This window comes from Daldinia loculata (genome assembly GCF_022478755.1).
Source record: "Daldinia loculata strain CBS 113971 unplaced genomic scaffold F4817scaffold_47, whole genome shotgun sequence".
Lineage (NCBI taxonomy): Eukaryota > Fungi > Ascomycota > Sordariomycetes > Xylariales > Hypoxylaceae > Daldinia > Daldinia loculata.
Window position 1 is genome coordinate 24,823 of NW_026054901.1, and position 18,212 is coordinate 43,034.

Here is an 18,212-nt window from a genome sequence, read left to right on the forward strand (position 1 = left end):
ATGAGAACAAGACCCTTAACAGTATATTCGGTGCGACCGCATGACACGATCTAGGTCGTGGAGATCAACAGGTAACTAGCCATGACATTACCTACAATGTCCCATTTCCCATTGACAGTCGGCCCGGACAGCATGCTACGTTGTTGTAGAGTGGCATCGTCTACACGCTATGACAAACAGGACTGGTTGTGAAGTTAATGGCTAGTCAAATGATCCTCTCACCGCTCGGTCTCGAGGGCCATAATGTAGATAGACGTACGCTGAATATTAAATACCTATCCCTTGTTGAGAATTCCCCCGATCTAGCGTCTTAGGAAGCCGACTTTGTAATGGGCATCCCCGGTTCAAAATGCGACTATATCTATTTTTAGTCGTTAAATATCATTGAACCATTGGTCAATTACTCTCAGCCGCATCGTCCAATCTCATGGCATAATTTTTATTTGACACACCTAACGTGTAAGCTACCTAGGTACCTAGAGCTACCTAGTAGAAAGGGGAAAGGGGAAAGGGTCGATACTGACAAAGCGCCTTAGTATACTTTGGACCTGTTATAGAAACGATATCTTCTAATCACAAATTACAATTCTAAAATCAAAATCTCATTCTCTAAATTCTAACTGTCCGGCGCCCAGATGGACGAGTCATTCACCATATCTGGGGTCCCAATATCCACCTACTAGATCTGGATAAGGACCCCTGACGCCTTTAATGCCGCATAATCCAATAAAAACTTGGACGGAATGCTTCTCACTCCACATGGGGACGCCAAGGGAACAGCCTAGTTACCTATCCTTCAGGTTACATCGCAGGGATGATGTCTCATCGTTTCGTTTCGCAAAGGAGAACCGGATATGGTGAATGATCTACTTAAGATTCTCATTCCCATGCTCTTCTCATTGAGTATGAGAGTAGTTAGAGACTACCTGACAGAGATAACTGTCTCTTAGGCCTACAGCATGTTGTTTGGGATCCTTACTCTTCTCTCTGGGCAGGTGCTCGCCTCTTCTTCACATGTATCCATTAGGGCCGGCCAAGCATCACCTCAAGCATATGCTTCCTCTTCGGACCTCAAATACAAGCTAAGCGCCGTTGATGCTCCCGTGTCTGGTAAGGGTAACCCCGGGGATACGTCAACATGGAGTCTGAGCATCGATGATACGGAATCTGGGTACAAGCAGAAGATCAACGGTTTTGGAGGCTCTGTAACAGACGCAACTGTTACCGTCATCGACGCACTCTCCGATGACAAGCGATCTCAGCTTCTAAGAGAGTTATTTGCATCAGACGGAGCCAGCTTCAGCTTGCTGCGTCATACTATTGCCGCATCGGACTTATCGGGACCGCCCGCATACACTTACGATGATAGCAACGGTAATGCGGATGCGGACCTTGGCAACTTCAACTTAGGAGATAGAGGAACGGCGATGGCAAAATTGCTGAGCGAGATAAAAGGTATCCGCTCCGACGCCACTATCTTCGGAAGCTCGTGGAGTGCTCCGGGCTGGATGAAATTGAATAGGGTAAGGGTCTCGTAAGCCCAGATAGCAAGCCGATTTTCGCTCACAGACTTGTATAGGTTCTCACCGGGAATGCCGACAACAACTGGCTTGACTCGCAATACTACAGCCAATATGCTCAGTACTTTGTGAAATATCTTCAAGCATATGCAGGGCTAGGCGCCACGATTGATGCTATTACCATCCAGAATGAGCCTTTGAATAATCAAGGAGGCGGTCACGTAACAATGTATCAAACTGCCGACGAAGCTGCTAAAGTGACGCATGACTACATCGGGCCAGCTCTACGTGCGGCCAACTTGAACACGCAGATCTGGGCATACGATCACAATACGGACACGCCTAGCTACCCGCAGACCGTGATCAACGTAGCCGGCGAGTACGTTCAAGCGGCAGCATGGCACTGCTACGCGGGTGATCTAGACTGGACCGTTCTTAGCGACTTTCACAACGCAAACCCCAACAAATCCCAATATATGACGGAATGCTGGACTTCTCCGCAGACGTCGTGGTACCAGTCTTCTAAGAACACAGTTGGGCCGCTACAGAACTGGGCCGAGGGTGCGTTGATGTGGACTCTGGGCACGTGGACTGAGGCGGCCGACGGCACCTTTGGACCATATATCCAGGGAGGGTGTGCGACGTGTCGCGGTCTATTCGTAGTAGACCAGAATGCAGGCACGTACGAGTTCACCGTCGATTATTATATGTTGGCGCAGTACTCCAAGTTCATCCCTAAGGGCGCGACTATCCTAAGCGGATCTGGTAGCTACAGTTACGACGGGTACTCAGGCGTACAGTCAGTCGCATCGAAGAACCCGGACGGCACGCGTACTGTTGTAGTCGAGAACACGTTCAGCAATGATGTCTATGTTACCTTGACCACAACCAGCGGTCAGACGTGGAGCGGCAATATCCTAGCGAATAGTGTTACCACTTGGATCTTGCCGTGAGCGATGTGTTTCTAATGCATGTCATCTACTTCGTTGTATATATTGGCATTGAGGTTAATGACAAAAATTATCCGTAGCGATGAGTCTTAGTTGAGATTGAATACAGACATACCAGGTACCTTAAGACCATGATTTATACCTAGGTAGTTAGGTATATATAAATCATGGCCTTATCCCCTATTATGGTTAACATCAGCCCGTATGGAAAAGCGAGTCTTCATGTGAATATAAAACTAGATAATGTCGTCGATATAAGCTTTAGAATGGCATCACGAAGCGATTCCGATGACTTCATAGTACAACATTCTATTAGCCAATTAAGTCGTTCGGGTTTATCACTAGGTGGAAGGGTAGATAGATTACTGGCTGCTACACCGTATTAGCCGGACCGAGCGGTATCTATTTCATTTTCCCTCACCCGTTAGAGTATTTGAATCAAACTGGAAATCCTTCATTAGGCACGCCTGTAGTAAATTCTACCTTAGCTGGATATTTACTTGATCTAGTGTGCCTCAAAGTTCAAATCGAAAATACACCAATACCCTAGCAAATGAGATTATTAGTCCGCTCTTCAAGATTCCATCTTGGTATACTTGCGACCCTCTTCAAGCCTAACAACACCACGTGTGCTGCGACGGAAGGGTGCGGTAACGGGCCAAGTTACCACCTTGGCCAGCAGCAAAATAAGCCCAACAAGGTACAAGAACAGGCTGAATACACCCAGGAGGGTGATTGGGACGACGGCTAGGAAGAAGTTCCCTGTATAACCCTACGTTAGTACGGGCCATCGAACGAATAGACAGAAATATAATGAGGAGAGCTTACCAAACATGCCATGGCGGCGAGAGATTGTTTGCCAGAGCTCGTTACCAAGGACGTGAGTAGCACCGTCCCAGGAGTACGGGCCCTTAAGGCGAAACTTGGGGTTGAGCTGAGCACCCGCTGCCCAGATGATCGGGATGCGATACCATAGGTTAGACTGGTACCGGGATGCAGACCACCCAGCCCGTACGGCATCCCAGAAGGTCGGGGCGGAGCCTATATCGAGCGCCAGCTGATAGGCATAAGTTTCATGATCGACGCCGTAGTTGATACGTGAATTCTGGCTGGATCGAAGGCGGAAGTGATGGTCATCGGCATCACGCAGATTAGCCGTGCGTTCGGGTACCATGAGGTTCAACAGCCACAGTTGAGCCTGTAGCTCGGCGAGCGGGGGAATAGCACCATATCCAGGACGTACGAAACCGATGAACCCGACGCTCGGGTCCGCGCGGCTCCAGATTGACCGGACATCCGCGCTTCCAGGTACCGGGTAGCTCTCTCGGCCCTGGGTTTGGAAAAACGGAAACTCCTGACGGTAGCCGGTAGCGAAGACTAGGACATCAGGTTTGGTAGGTCCGATATCCTGCATCCTAGAGTACTCGGGGCGTCCGTTATTCTTAAAGTGGATCGTTCCCGAGGCATCAACATGCGTCGGCCACGGCGCTAGCTCGATTATACGGTCTCCTTCGACCTTATCGACGGGCGCTTGGAGGATGGAGCGGCGGATCCGTTCGATGACACCCGGGTTAGTCGGGCGATAGGGAGCACTAATATAAGGCAGGGCTTTAGGCGCACCCTTGTTGAAGAAGAGCTTAGAGACGTGGTATCGCTCCTTGGAGATGCCTCCGACCCATTGGTCAATACCGGCTACTGTGCCAGAGACGAGCCAGTTAGTTGCCTTGACACCCCAATCGTAAACATTCCACGTGAAGAGAGTGTCTCGAATCAGGGGGTGTAAGTACATCGAGTCGAAGAGAGGTGCCTGCCAGCTAACGTCGACAGGAAGCTCTCTGCGGTTAGGGTTGGCCTTACGCCCAAAAATAGGGAACCACACAGGGTTAGGAATAACCTTGGGTGCTCCGAGGAAACCGTCTCGGTGAGTGAGGACCACGAGCTTCGTCGGTGAGGTTACGGCAAGGTGGGCGATGTCAATGCCAGTCTCACCGGAGCCTAGGATGACGACCGTCTTATCGCGACCAAACTCTTCACGCTTCTTAAACTCGGACGAGTGCTTGACAACCGGGATATTCTCGATACCGGGAAGGTTTGGGACGTTAGGAACCACGTGCAGGCCGGTACAGACGGCGACGGCATCGCATTCGTATGTCGAAACTTCTACATTAGTATCGTCTGCCTTCTGGTAGTAAATGATGTGGCCGCCTCCGGGGCGCCTCTTGACAGCCACGACCTTGGTTGAAAGATTAATATCGGGCCAGAGATTGAAGTTGTCACAGTAGTCGTTAAGATATTGTACGAAACTGTCGGCGGAGAGGAAATCGGGGTCGTTCTCATGCGCCCTGAAATCAGAGAAAGATGTGAGGAATTTAGACGAGACCAGCTCGGCGTCCTCGTATGCACGCTGCGCGAAGGTCCCGCCAACCACAGACTCGGATTCAAACAGCACAGCCTCGACGGGCTTGCCAGGGAAGAAATGGTGAGCCGTCTTAAGATACTTGAGCGTCACCAGACCCGAAGGGCCGGCACCAATAACTGCCACGCGCATGGTGCTAGTAATAAGGGGCGGTATGTTAAGAAGATCAAAGACGCTTAGCTCGAGGTCTCCCCTCGGGACATGTTGAGTCCAGCTTGATATAAGGGCTCAGATCCTAGGTCTTTTCGATATAAGCGGTTTAGGCTCGAGATAAGTCCTTAGGACCTACACTCCGTCCCCGTGATGCTAGAGTCGCATTCTCTTAGGTATATGCATATCTTACATGGGATGCGGAGTATTTCATCTTGCTCGTCTTCCCTATATGTAGTATAACAGGGCACTCGATAGCAGATTAGCCAATGAGTGAGACGGACTCCTCTCCTCTGTCAGTCCCCGGATTACGCTACGCCTGACATCACGCTGCTATGCATTAGTCGCCCGTAAATCTGTAGTCATCCCCTGCTCGATTTCTCTTCTGGCCAATCCTCACATGCAGTGGCAGATACTTTAGTTCGGTTCGGTGCAACTATATGAGCTGCCTCTTTAGGTGCGGATTACAAACCGTTTGAAATCCTCCTCAGCTCATTGTCTACCTCAATCTCACCAAAGCTCTTACGTCGGCCTCTATTTCTTTAACCAAGATTCTATTTATTGATAAGCACCGGGACTTATCGTTCCGTTCCACATGCGTCCAGAGACTGTTAATTCCTAGACCTAGGTAGTTTACACGATATTTCCTAAACCGTAATGTTGGCTAAGATATGCAAGACTCTACGTGAATGCATGCATGAGCTCACCCTCCAAGGAAGCCCTTGAGGAAAGCGGGGTCTGCCTATTGCTAATCAAACGAGGACATGGAATATCAACACGATCTATAGACTCCGAAGGATGGGGTAACCTAGAGGACATCGAAGAATTCTAGATGGTTAAAGCGAAACATAGCCTCTACGTCAGTCTTCAAAACTACTGGTTTCGATCAGTAGCAGAAGACTGCAACTAGAAAACCCGTTGTCATAAGAGAACCAAAGTCTGAATCATCAGTCCCAACATAGAGCAAGTTGAGTAAGTGCTTACAAATGCCACTTTGTTCCTCTGAATCTCAACAACTATACGCACTAGTAAATCTAGACTAGGGCTCACTGTTCTGCAGTTTGCCTACCTAAGGTAGGTGACGGAATCTGCTATGTAAGTAAGACACGACTGCCCTTGTCGATGCGTTACGACCATATCTACAACCCTATCCACCTACCAACAAGTATACCTCCTTTTGTAGTTAGAACCACGCTGCGATCCTGTCGGCATCATGACATCTCCCTTCCCTCACTCCTTGCTAAAGGCCTTTGGAGACGCACCGGACGTGCCAGCTTTCGAGTATGGCTCGCGCGTGTTTAAGCGAGGCGACATCCTAGGTCTCGTCGCCCGCTATGTTGGTGGGCTACGTGCCGCTGAAGCCAGCCTCAGTCCTGGTGACGGCATCGCAATATACACCGGCGTTACGCCAGATGGCTTCGCTGTACAAATAGCAGCACACGTCTTAGGCCTCCGGGTTATCGGTCTAAAACCCGGCATGGATATGGTACAATTACCCATCATTGTTGCCGATGCGAAACTCTTGATAGTTGACGAAGACACCCGTGCCGAGATCGAGTCTTCACCGCCGGTGGAACCAACCGTGATCAAACTAGAAAACTTACTAGGGGATACCAGTGCACTAACACCGCAGGGACGCCTGGAAGACACCGCTCTGGTCCTATTTACCAGCGGGACTACTGGTGGACCGAAGGGTGTTGAGTGCACTTACGCAGCGCTGACAGCATCCTGGGCGTGGCAACGCTCCGCTTGGGATGCTGATACGGAACTGATGGCTTCGAGGTACGGGCGTTTCCTTCTATTCGGCACGCTCGCTAGCACCGTCATGTTTGAGCACCTCGGACTATGCCTCACCAGTGGCGGCACGGCAGTGATACCTACCACGCCCTTGCCACTTCTCAAGTTCCCGCACGTCCTCTCTGATCTTCGCATTTCCGCCGTGCTTTTCACCGTGCCGCGGCTATACCACGTCCTTGAACTTCTTAATTCGGACGCGTCAAGTTTCGATTTAAGCTATCTCCGCTCCGTCGTTGTTTCTGGTTCACCGCTGCCAGCGCAGAAACTACGTGCTGCGATAGAAACTCTTGGGGGCGTTGTATTTAACGGTTATGGTATGTCGGAGACGGGCTTAGTGTGTCTACTATCCGCGGCTGACATCGTGGCGCACCCTGATGCCATAGATGCTGTCGGTCGGCCCTTTACAGGTGTTCAGGTTCAAATACGGGATGATATCGGGGCTTCGCTCCCCCTTAATACGGTCGGACATGTGTGGGTACGTAGTCTCGGCGCATTCAATGGCTATACGAACGAAGAATCGTCATCCGTCCTCGACTCTACTGGCTGGATATGGACGCGAGATTTGGGATCACTCGACAACCGGGGCTTTTTATATCTAACAGGACGGGCGCGGGAAATTGTTATCATCAACGCCAATGTATACTACGTCGGCGCGATCGAGCATGCGCTTTCATCTCACCCAGATGTAGACGCCGCGTATGTCGTGAGTATTCCAGACAATAATACGGGCGAGGCCGCTGCCGCCTTTATCAAAATGGTTAAGGATCGTGCTCCCGATTTTAGTGCCCTTGGGGAGTTAGTCAAGGAGAAAGTCAGTCCTACCGCGGTCCCGGTGGTCATTAAAGCAATAGATTCGGTCCCAATAGCCCCAAGCGGGAAGCCTGATAAACAGGCGCTTATAGGTCTAATATCTAAAACCAAGTCGTAGTAACATTCAAGAATTTTCCCAGTAAAGAGCACCTAATGTTATTTTATATTACCACATACCATATAAGCCTTTAAAGTCAAAGTCCTCACATATCATTACTCCTAGAGGTAGCTAGCCATTACCTATAACGTCAAGCAAATAATGTAAAGCAAATTATCCAAGTCTCCTAGATTGGTACAATTGCATCGTTTAGCACCTACTAGAGATAAAAGCCACTCAATGTGACTAACGATATTAAATGAGCTTCATACAATAGCTCGTAGGTACATATAAGATAGCGGTCTGAGAAAACGCCAAGTATTAAGTCGGAGGGACCAAATTGGCGGTATCCTATGAGGGGCGTACTAATTCTATACTTATCAAAGGGGTGAAACGGAGTACGATATATCATGAACGCGTCCAAATCTATCTTTAAAAATACATGCGGATATCTCAGAGGTGTGACTATTTCCCTTGGCTAGTTATATTTGCAGCTCGCAAACTTGAGAACCCGGAAGACATCCGAACATAGATGCCGGACGGGCAGACACCAGCTGAGATAGTCGAGGTCCCTCTAGGTGACGTGTCTGAGTTGTTTAGGTTCACAGTGACGAAGACCTAGGGAGTGCTCTCTTAGCTTCGCTAGAATATCACCATCAGTTGCATACATACATCGTGCCTAACGATCAGTATTAATCCAGTCTCCAAATGGCTTAAGAGGCAATACTGATTTAATCAGATAAATGTCATGAGTATAGGTACCTGGGTAGGCACCTATATTTCTAATATTGGTTCTATTTACGTTTGAGACATTTCTCAGGCTGGTATACAAGATAAATAAGATCATAACAAGCTTCCATTTACAAAGAGCCGTCTCCCTCTATATCAAAAATAAAGCATAAAATTTTACTTCGGTAAAGCTAAAGCCATCATCTTCATATGCGTCACCCCAGCTTCTCTTTTACCCCTATCTTAACGTTTGACTCCATCGCGGCAGCCCGTAGTTTATCTTCACCGACATGCACCTAAGTCTACAGATATAGGTTTCCCAATACAACGGAGATTATAGCACTCCGCTACATTGCTCGAAAATACTTGCCGATCACTGACGTGGTCTTGTTCTGGGCTGCGATTCCTATGCATCTGTAATGTTTTATTGATGTAAATAAAGCTCTCTGCATTGATTAGAAGAGGAAAGCTAGGGTGATGAGAAGCGAAGTTATCTTTAGGAAAAGTTTCATGCCTACTGATACCTTGATACCCTTACGATTGCGACTTATTGAAAATGCGTGGTGGTTGAATTTGCTATCTTTGGGATTTCCCAACTAGAGCCAGGCGGCATAATTCGTACAAACTTCGACGTATATATATTTACATTAGCTTAGAGTTGAATAAGTTCGGTGTTCCGGCGTAGAGTGAAGCCCGAAGTAGTAAATTTTGTTACCTAGCCCCCCTTTCGCGCGATGGGGATTCTTGGTATAGCTCGATCAGTCTTCGTGTCCGACAGAACATCCGGAGATCCCGAATTATGACTCGAAATGTTTACTAACATGTAGGTCTATCTCGAGATAAGACAGACCGATACAATTCTAGTAGCAAGTACCATCCTCATAATGGGTGTCATTAGCGAGGGCTACATGTACATGCTTTCCCGCTCTGCATTATACATGCATAGGGGTAAGGAAGAGAGCATTAGATAGCGATCCACACATCAAGGAGAAACGCGTCACCTAGTCTATTGCTATTTTACCAACGCGGATAAGGAGTAGTGATCCTAATCACCTTAGGCAAACATCTGCGCTAATGAAAAGGGGCATCCAAACCCTTCTCATCTGAGGTCCCCCATAAGCGAAAATACTTGTCCTATTTGCTAGGTTCAACAAGACCGCTAAGTGAGTGACAGGGAATGAATGACATAGTAATATTATCATTTCTCAGTTCTTTTCTACCTCGTAAAACATACTATTTCCAGTAGTGCCCTAAAGAAAATAAATGCGTCCCGACGTTATGGTCGTAGGAATGCGTCCCTTGGCCATGAATGTGGCTCCTCTATATAATCCCCCCCATCGGGACAGGCCCCTAAGATTAGCTATGCATGTGTGCACATGGTGGATAGGTATAACAGTCACTTGAAGCTTGTAAAGCAAGGGAATATGTTTTTTTTCGAGGACGAAGTCCCAAGCAATCAAAAGCGGCTGCAAAACTAGCAATTTTGTAATAGCAGTAGGATCGATTTGTTGGAACTCTCTGGAATTCGATTCATGACTTTTGTAGATCTATGGAGTTCCTGAAAACCTGGAAGAATTCGGATTCGTAAGTGTTCCTGGAAGACTAAGTTGAATTTCGACGGATTTCACATATTACTGACACTCGACCAACTAACACGGCGCGTGTAAACAGGTCCCAGGATCAACTACTTGGCTAGATCTCACCCCCATAATTCGTCACTGACGATCACCAGCTTTCGGAAGGAACAGTTTATCATATCAGCAAAGTAAGGAATCTGTTGATGGCGCGTATGAACATGCTATCATAAGGCATAGGTTCGGGGGCAACGCTGGATTGTATATAGAATCCAACAGTTATGGTAACAGTTATGGTTGAAACTATCATGTTCTGTCTGATGTAGGATTCCCAACAACACGGATGCGCTACAGCCCTTGCCATATGCATAAGCACAATGTTATTGGGACCAAGATACCCAGTAGTGAGTACCGAGTACGAGGCACCGATTACGAGGTATCCAACCCGATTCGCGGACGATGCAAGGTATAAGTCGGTGGCCCTTCCCACCCCTCGATCCCCCTTATTCTGAGCGATCGACCGGTAGTAGAGAGATACATCACAGCGCATGTACATAAATTATACAGTACTAGAAAATAGGATTGACGTTTTTTGTTGGCTGTGAATATTGCCAAGTGAGGGGCGTGCAGCTGTGAGATAATCTTGAATCGTACCTATCTAATCCGTAGGTACTTACACATAACTTACACATATATACATCTACGTGTGATGCTTAGCAAGATCTCAAGTTACGACATGGTTCCTGGAGTGTTTTCGAATATTTCTGTAACGTTGGCGACAGTTTCAAAAGACGATTTAACAAAGCCAATTTACATCTAGTAGAGTAATTCAGTTTCGGGGTGCGGATATATAAGGACTCCGAAGCGCACTGAGATCTCCAGATCTATCGGAGATAAATAATATTATGTACCACAGTAGATATTTTATGGGATATTTTATGGGATATCGTCATGACTTCATGACTTCATGACTTAGCTTGGCTAACATAATTGAACTATTTATGCACCTATATAGTCTGGAATGTTCTGGCATACCTCTTTATTATTTAAATATGTAGGTAGGGTGCTGATGTTGGAGGGAAGTCGAGGAGTGTCGGGTTTTATGGTTGCGGGCTGTCGGAGAGTTGGAAGACCCCGAATCTGCATTCGGGAGGTGTGCGGCTCCTTAATATTCTCAAATCGGTTTGTGGCTTGCCTACTTGCATCGGTCGGATTGATGGTTGGGTGAATAAGTCACCGGACTTCTTACTATTTTGAGCGAATGAGACGAATGAAAAGCCTTCTTATTGGTTAAAGCTTAAGATTTTAAGATTTTCACAAGATATACTCTTGGCGATCCACTTTTAATATATATGCATAAGTCATATGTATCCGAGCGTTCTCGGTTCGGTCTCCTTCTCTAGCGCGGGAGCCAAACAAACATCTTTTTTGTAATCCGTACTTTGATGGGTCATACCCGCTGATAAGATCGAATCCTAGTTTCTATCAAGTCGATTGGGTTTCTTTCGATTTTTTCGATTACTATGTAGGTAGTTAAGTATCTAAGGTACAGTAGGTATTTCAATGTTTTTGACACATAAATACAGTGTAGAGTAAACAAAGCCATCTGCACTGGATCATCAAACGCAACATACATGCAGACATGATATAATCCAAATGTACATAACCGCCAAATATTTCGTATTAGGTATAGACAGGTAGCTTTGGAGCTGATATAATGATATAATATAGCGGTGATGATAAAGAATGATTGGCTTGTCTTACTTTGAGTTGACTCTGTGGCTAGGTACTATGCATAGAAAGACTGAGACATTGGAGATGAATTGCTGTTGTGACAAAGCGGTAGGTAGTCAGGAATTTATGTATGAAAGCATGTTAGGTATATCAGCTATACCCAAGTCTAGATCGAATTCGCAAGGCTCATTAAAGCAAACGCCTTTCAGCTCTTATCAAAGACTACCTATGTAATGGGTATGTAGGTAGGTAATTTGGTATGTACCTAAAGTATTGCGGTGTTGATAATCCCCCGTTGACCGGCAAGTGACCGGCAAGTGACGGGGTCCGAGATAAAGACCGTCTGGGGACGGTGGGGCAACGGCGGCGGAGACGAGGGTACTTATGAAGTACTTGATCTATGCAACATCGATAGTTCCTCGATGATGTACTCTAGTAGTATCAAGCACTAAAGAATTAAGCTTACATCCTTAATCCCACTAGCTAAAATTGAATCAGGCAGCATAAAACTTGCATAAACGCGCTTATATGTAGCATTATGAATCATTTTAGGTATTTCGCACTTCATCAAGAGTCCGCATCGCCCCTGGTTCTGCCTACCGTAGTTAGCATAGTTAGGTACCTTCTATAGCGTAAGCCCGGTAAGATTTGGTACCCATGGAGCCACATGGTAGGTACTGTGTAGTGTACCTAGTGTAGCAACTTACCATGTACTGGCAGAACAAGACGGGTTGAAAAGACCCTGAAAAAATACGAAAACGAGGCGAATAATATTAAAACCTCCCTCCATCCTGTTTAATCGATTTTCCTCTTCTTCCATTTTCAGCCCAGCGAGTGTTGGTTACCTAGTCGAGGCTCTCTCTCTTCTTACTCTCCTTATTTCCTCCACGACGCCTCTCCACTACCCCCGGCTTAATACTTTATAACGGGACAGACAGGTCGTCTAATTCTTTTTTTTAAACCTCATTATTTCCACCTTACATAATCTTATCTCCGTTATAATTATCTCCGCCGGCCAAACTTGTGCTATACCCGCGTCATTAACACAAATCTTATAGCTAAACCAACCCTATCGCGAACTAAATAGGAAATCATCTAGAAACAGCTATCTATTATCGGGGGGACGACTCGTGATTGCGTTGGTGGACTTCCGCCACAATCTTGAATATGTCCTTTGTGGGCAGCCCCTTTACCAACTACGACCGCACGGCCCAAACATCAGGAGTACCTCCAATGTCAGGTGTGCACGAGCAAGAAATTGAGGAGGAGAAGGGGACGTCGGCATCGCGTCATGATGTCGAAAAGGAGGTCACAGCAGATTCCAGCATTGCGACTCAGGTGGAAGATGATTCCGAGCTGGAGCGACGCGAGTCTATAGTACATGAACTCGCTCGTAGATATACTACCCAATCGAACGTTACTGGAGTCGCCGGGCACAACCCTTACCTAGACAGCTCCGAGGATTCGCCTACGAATCCTCACTCGGCTCATTTCAATGCGCGCGCGTGGGCTAAGGCCGTCGTTCGGATGGCTGACCACGAGGGCATGCAATTCCGGACTGCGGGTGTTGCTTTCCAGAACCTCAACGTTCACGGTTTTGGAGCCGCGACAGATTACCAAAAGGACGTCGCTAATATCTGGTTAGAAGGGCCGGAGCTTGTTCGCAAAGCTCTTGGGAAAGGCCAGACCAAAATCGATATTCTACGCAACTTCGACGGCGTCGTTCACAAGGGGGAGATGCTGGTTGTGCTTGGACCTCCGGGTTCAGGTTGTTCGACGTTCCTCAAGACCATCGCCGGCGAGACTAACGGTATCTATATCGAAGAGGGCTCGTACTTCAACTATCAAGGAGTAACTTCCGAGGAGATGCACAAACATCACCGTGGAGAAGCCATCTACACGGCAGAAGTCGACGTTCACTTCCCAATGTTGACCGTCGGCGATACTTTGACGTTCGCAGCCTCGGCTCGTGCTCCGCGCCACCTCCCCCCCGGTGTTGACAAGACTACCTACTGCAACCACTTAAGGGATGTCACCATGGCCATGTTTGGTATCTCGCATACCGTGAACACTCGTGTTGGTAACGAGTATGTGCGTGGTGTATCCGGAGGTGAACGTAAGCGTGTCACTATCTCCGAAGCTGCACTCAGCCGAGCGCCGTTACAATGCTGGGATAACAGTACCCGAGGTTTGGATAGCGCCAACGCCGTGGAGTTCTGTAAGACGCTCCGGACACAGACGGAACTATTCGGAACTACTGCCTGCGTCTCCATCTACCAGGCACCGCAAACCGCATATGACTTCTTTGATAAGGCTCTCGTCCTATACGAAGGTCGACAGATCTTCTTTGGTCGGGCAGACGAGGCTAAGCAGTACTTCATCGACCTAGGCTTCGAGTGCCCCGCCCGACAAACGACCCCCGACTTTTTAACCTCGATGACCAGCTCGATAGAGCGTATTGTCCGGCCCGGGTTTGAGGGTAGAGCTCCGCGAACACCGGATGAATTTGCCACGGCCTGGAAGAACAGCGCCGCGTACCAGGCCTTACAAGTCGAGATCGAGCAGTATAAACAAGAACACCCCCTGAACGGCCCGGACGCGGAAGCCTTCCGTGCTTCAAGGAGGGCCCAACAGGCTGCGGGTCAACGATCCAAGTCTCCATACACCATGTCCTTCTCGCAACAAATCATGCTGTGTCTATGGCGTGGCTGGCAACGTCTCATTGGTGACCCTAGTCTGACACTCGGATCGCTCATTGGTAATTTTGTCATGGCCCTGATCATTGGTAGTGTGTTCTACAATATGCAACCGAATACCTCGAGCTTCTATCAACGCGGTGCTCTTCTGTTCTTTGCCTGTCTCATGAATGCTTTCTCGAGCGCCTTGGAGGTACGTTTTTCGAAATATTCTCTTCCAGATTGTCGAATACTAATACTAATTATCGCTAGATTCTCACGCTGTATGCGCAACGCCCCATCGTTGAAAAACATAATCGTTACGCTCTGTACCACCCCTCGGCGGAAGCTGTCGCCTCTATGCTTGTCGACATGCCTTACAAGATTGCCAACTGTTTTGTCTTCAATTTGACTCTGTACTTCATCACCAACTTGAGACGTGAACCAGGACCCTTCTTCTTCTACTTACTCGTCATGTTCTTTACGGTTCAGACGATGAGTATGATTTTCCGTTCGATCGCTTCGGCGTCGCGTACTCTATCGCAAGCCATGGTGCCGGCCGCGATATTGATCCTCGACCTTGTTATTTTCAGCGGTTTCGTTATTCCTATCGACTACATGCTCGGATGGTGCCGCTGGCTCAACTACCTGGATCCCTTAGCATACGCCTTCGAGTCTCTGATGGTAAACGAATTCCATAACCGTGAATTTACATGTGATCAATACGTACCGAATCCCATGGTCCCAGGTTACGCCGACGTCGACGCGATGAATCATGCTTGCAGTACCCCTGGTAGTTTGCCTGGACGTTTAACCGTCAATGGTGACGCGTATATAAACTCAGCATTCCAATACTACAGTTCGCACCGTTGGCGAAACTTTGGTATTTTGATCGGTTTCATGCTATTCTTCCTATTCACCTATATGACCGCTGCCGAACTCGTGTCCGAGAAGAAGTCGAAAGGTGAAGTGCTGGTTTTCCGACTTGGTCACAAGCCCGCCCAATTCAAGGATAAGAAGGGCGACATTGAGGAAGGCGAAGGTCCTCGTGTTGGTCCCACCGCAACGAACGCAAGCCGTGCCAACGGCCCTGCTGAGAAGGGTGGTGCCCTACAGGAACAATCCAGCGTTTTCCACTGGAAGGACGTTTGCTACGATATCAAGATTAAGGGAGAACCGAGGCGAATTCTGGATCATGTTGACGGCTGGGTTAAACCTGGAACTCTGACCGCGCTAATGGGTGTCTCGGGTGCTGGAAAAACAACCCTCCTTGATACCTTGGCTGACCGTATCACTATGGGTGTTATAACTGGCGACATGTTGGTCGATGGTCATCCTCGTGACTATTCGTTCCAGAGGAAGACCGGTTATGTTCAACAGCAAGATCTTCACTTGTCAACCACTACCGTCCGCGAGGCTCTCAACTTCTCTGCTCTCCTTCGCCAGCCTGCTGAAGTTCCGCGTGCTGAGAAGCTTGCCTATGTTGACGAAGTGATCAAGCTTTTGGATATGGAAGAGTATGCAGATGCGGTCGTCGGTGTCTTAGGCGAGGGTCTCAACGTCGAACAACGTAAGCGTCTCACAATCGGTGTTGAGCTCGCTGCTAAGCCTCCTCTATTGCTATTCGTCGACGAACCTACCTCCGGTCTTGATTCCCAAACCTCGTGGGCTATTTTGGATCTTCTCGAGAAGCTCACCAAGAGCGGACAAGCTATTCTTTGCACCATTCATCAGCCCTCGGCCATGTTGTTCCAGCGCTTTGACCGTCTGCTCTTCCTTGCCAAGGGCGGAAGGACTGTCTACTTTGGCGAAATCGGAGAGAACTCCAAGACTCTGACCGACTATTTCGAACGTAACGGCGCTCCAGCTTGCCCCGAAGATGCCAACCCTGCAGAATGGATGCTCGACGCCATCGGTGCTGCTCCGGGTAGTGAGACCAACGTCGACTGGTTCCAGGCGTGGCGCAACAGTCCCGAATATAAAGATGTGCAGGCCGAGCTTCAAAGTCTCGAGAATGGAGCACAGCATATCCCAACGCCTGCCGAAGATCCGCAATCCTACCGTGAGCATGCCGCCGGCTTTGGTACTCAGCTGTGGGAGGTTACATCCCGTGTATTCCAACAATACTGGCGAACCCCGTCGTACATCTACTCTAAGGCAATTCTCTGTATCCTCGTGGCACTCTTCATCGGCTTCGTCTTCTTCAGAGCCCCCAACACGATCCAAGGTCTTCAAAACCAGATGTTCGCCATCTTCAACATTTTGACCATCTTCGGCCAGCTTGTTCAGCAAACAATGCCGCATTTCGTTATTCAAAGATCCCTTTACGAGGTGCGCGAGCGCCCGTCTAAAGTTTACGGCTGGAAGGTCTTCATGCTGTCGCAGATCATCGTCGAGCTTCCCTGGAATACTCTTATGGCTGTCTTCATGTTCTTCTGCTGGTATTACCCTATCGGACTTTATAGGAACGCTGTAGATGCCGGCCAAACCACCGAGCGCGGCGCTTTGATGTTCTTGCTCTTGTGGGCCTTCCTTATTTTCACTTCGACATTCACCGATATGATCATCGCTGCTTTTGAAACGGCCGAGGGTGGTGGTAACGTTGCCAACCTGATGTTCAGCTTGTGCTTGATCTTCTGTGGTGTCCTTGCTAGCCCCGATACCTTCCCTCGCTTCTGGATTTTCATGTACCGCGTCAGTCCGTTCTCATATCTGGTATCAGCCATGTTAACAACGGCGGTGGCAAATACTGAGGTACATTGTGCCACCAACGAATACGTACACTTCGATCCCCGTGCTGGCCAAACCTGTGGCGAATACTTGCAAAACTACGTCCTCGCGACTGGCGGTTATATCGAAGAGGGTACCGCAGATCGTACGTCGAACTGTAGTTACTGCACCGTCTTAGAGACGAACACGTACTTGGCAAGTGCCAACGCCTTCTATGGTAAGTTATTTTCCTCTTTAAATCTCATCGATGAATCAGAATCGAAGCTAACGTTTACTATGCAGAGGACCGATGGCGCAACTTTGGTATTCTTTGGGCATACATCGCGTTCAACATCTTCGGCGCGCTATTCCTCTACTGGCTCGCGCGCGTGCCTAAGGGCAAGAAGAATGAGAAGAAGACCAAGAAGGAGTAAATAAGCAGGGACGAAGAAAACGTTCAACCACGGATGAGTGCATGGAGATCATGTTTATATGTATTTTCTTTCGAACACGTCGGGACTCATGCCGTGGTAGACAGACGTCTTTTTTTATATCTATCATATTGTAAATACGCATCAAGCAAGGCGTTCATTTTTCAAGAGAGGAAGACGACTAAACTATAGCAGGACTGAGACCTGCTCACGATAGATGCTAATATGGTATGGCCAGCAGCATGGTTGGGTAAATCTATAGATAGGACAATCAATAAATAAATAGAGAGAGCGCTGCGCTCAGTTAGACATGGCTCAGTTAAGCATGGCACGATCTTCCCGTCTTTAGTGCTCGCCCTATATATACCAACTACCTACCTACTGGGCACTAATACTGCTGTCTATCAAGTTACCGCGGTCAGACGACTAGTTTGTCTATGACAGGAGGTCGCTAAGGGGTAGTTTGTCCCTTTACGTCGAAGCTAATGTGCCTAATCACCCTAATATACGAGATGCCTACCTAGGTTAGGTAGGTAGGTAAACATAGTATTACGCTACTACTTCGACTAGACGCTATACTATCACAGTATTTATTTACTACATACCTTATAGCAGTGAAT

At 48.0% G+C, this 18,212-nt stretch overlaps 4 protein-coding genes across 4 annotated transcripts; 3 read left to right on the plus strand and 1 right to left on the minus strand.

The window, feature by feature from the left end:
- Positions 1 to 766: 766 nt before the first annotated feature.
- F4817DRAFT_345943 (glycoside hydrolase family 30 protein) lies at positions 767 to 2,604 on the plus strand. The gene is made up of 2 exons (XM_049304325.1): positions 767 to 1,523; positions 1,580 to 2,604. The coding sequence occupies exons 1-2, from the start codon at positions 960 to 962 to the stop codon at positions 2,471 to 2,473; spliced, it is 1,458 nt and encodes a 485-aa protein (XP_049156402.1). The 5' UTR covers positions 767 to 959; the 3' UTR covers positions 2,474 to 2,604.
- A 154-nt stretch (positions 2,605 to 2,758) lies between these two features.
- F4817DRAFT_203813 (FAD/NAD(P)-binding domain-containing protein) lies at positions 2,759 to 5,619 on the minus strand. The gene is made up of 2 exons (XM_049298613.1): positions 3,299 to 5,619; positions 2,759 to 3,232 (listed from the first exon to the last, which is right to left on the minus strand). The coding sequence occupies exons 1-2, from the start codon at positions 5,016 to 5,018 to the stop codon at positions 3,045 to 3,047; spliced, it is 1,908 nt and encodes a 635-aa protein (XP_049156403.1). The 5' UTR covers positions 5,019 to 5,619; the 3' UTR covers positions 2,759 to 3,044.
- Positions 5,620 to 5,971: 352 nt separating this feature from the next.
- On the plus strand, positions 5,972 to 7,920 carry F4817DRAFT_203847 (acetyl-CoA synthetase-like protein). The gene is made up of 3 exons (XM_049298614.1): positions 5,972 to 6,008; positions 6,097 to 6,131; positions 6,220 to 7,920. Exon 3 carries the CDS (start codon positions 6,250 to 6,252, stop codon positions 7,759 to 7,761), a length of 1,512 nt encoding a protein of 503 aa, XP_049156404.1. The 5' UTR covers positions 5,972 to 6,008; positions 6,097 to 6,131; positions 6,220 to 6,249; the 3' UTR covers positions 7,762 to 7,920.
- Positions 7,921 to 12,510: 4,590 nt separating this feature from the next.
- Positions 12,511 to 17,910, plus strand: F4817DRAFT_345948 (ABC transporter ABCl1). Its single transcript, XM_049304326.1, has 3 exons — positions 12,511 to 14,666; positions 14,726 to 17,399; positions 17,465 to 17,910. The coding sequence occupies exons 1-3, from the start codon at positions 12,945 to 12,947 to the stop codon at positions 17,593 to 17,595; spliced, it is 4,527 nt and encodes a 1,508-aa protein (XP_049156405.1). The 5' UTR covers positions 12,511 to 12,944; the 3' UTR covers positions 17,596 to 17,910.
- The last annotated feature ends 302 nt before the right edge of the window (positions 17,911 to 18,212 follow it).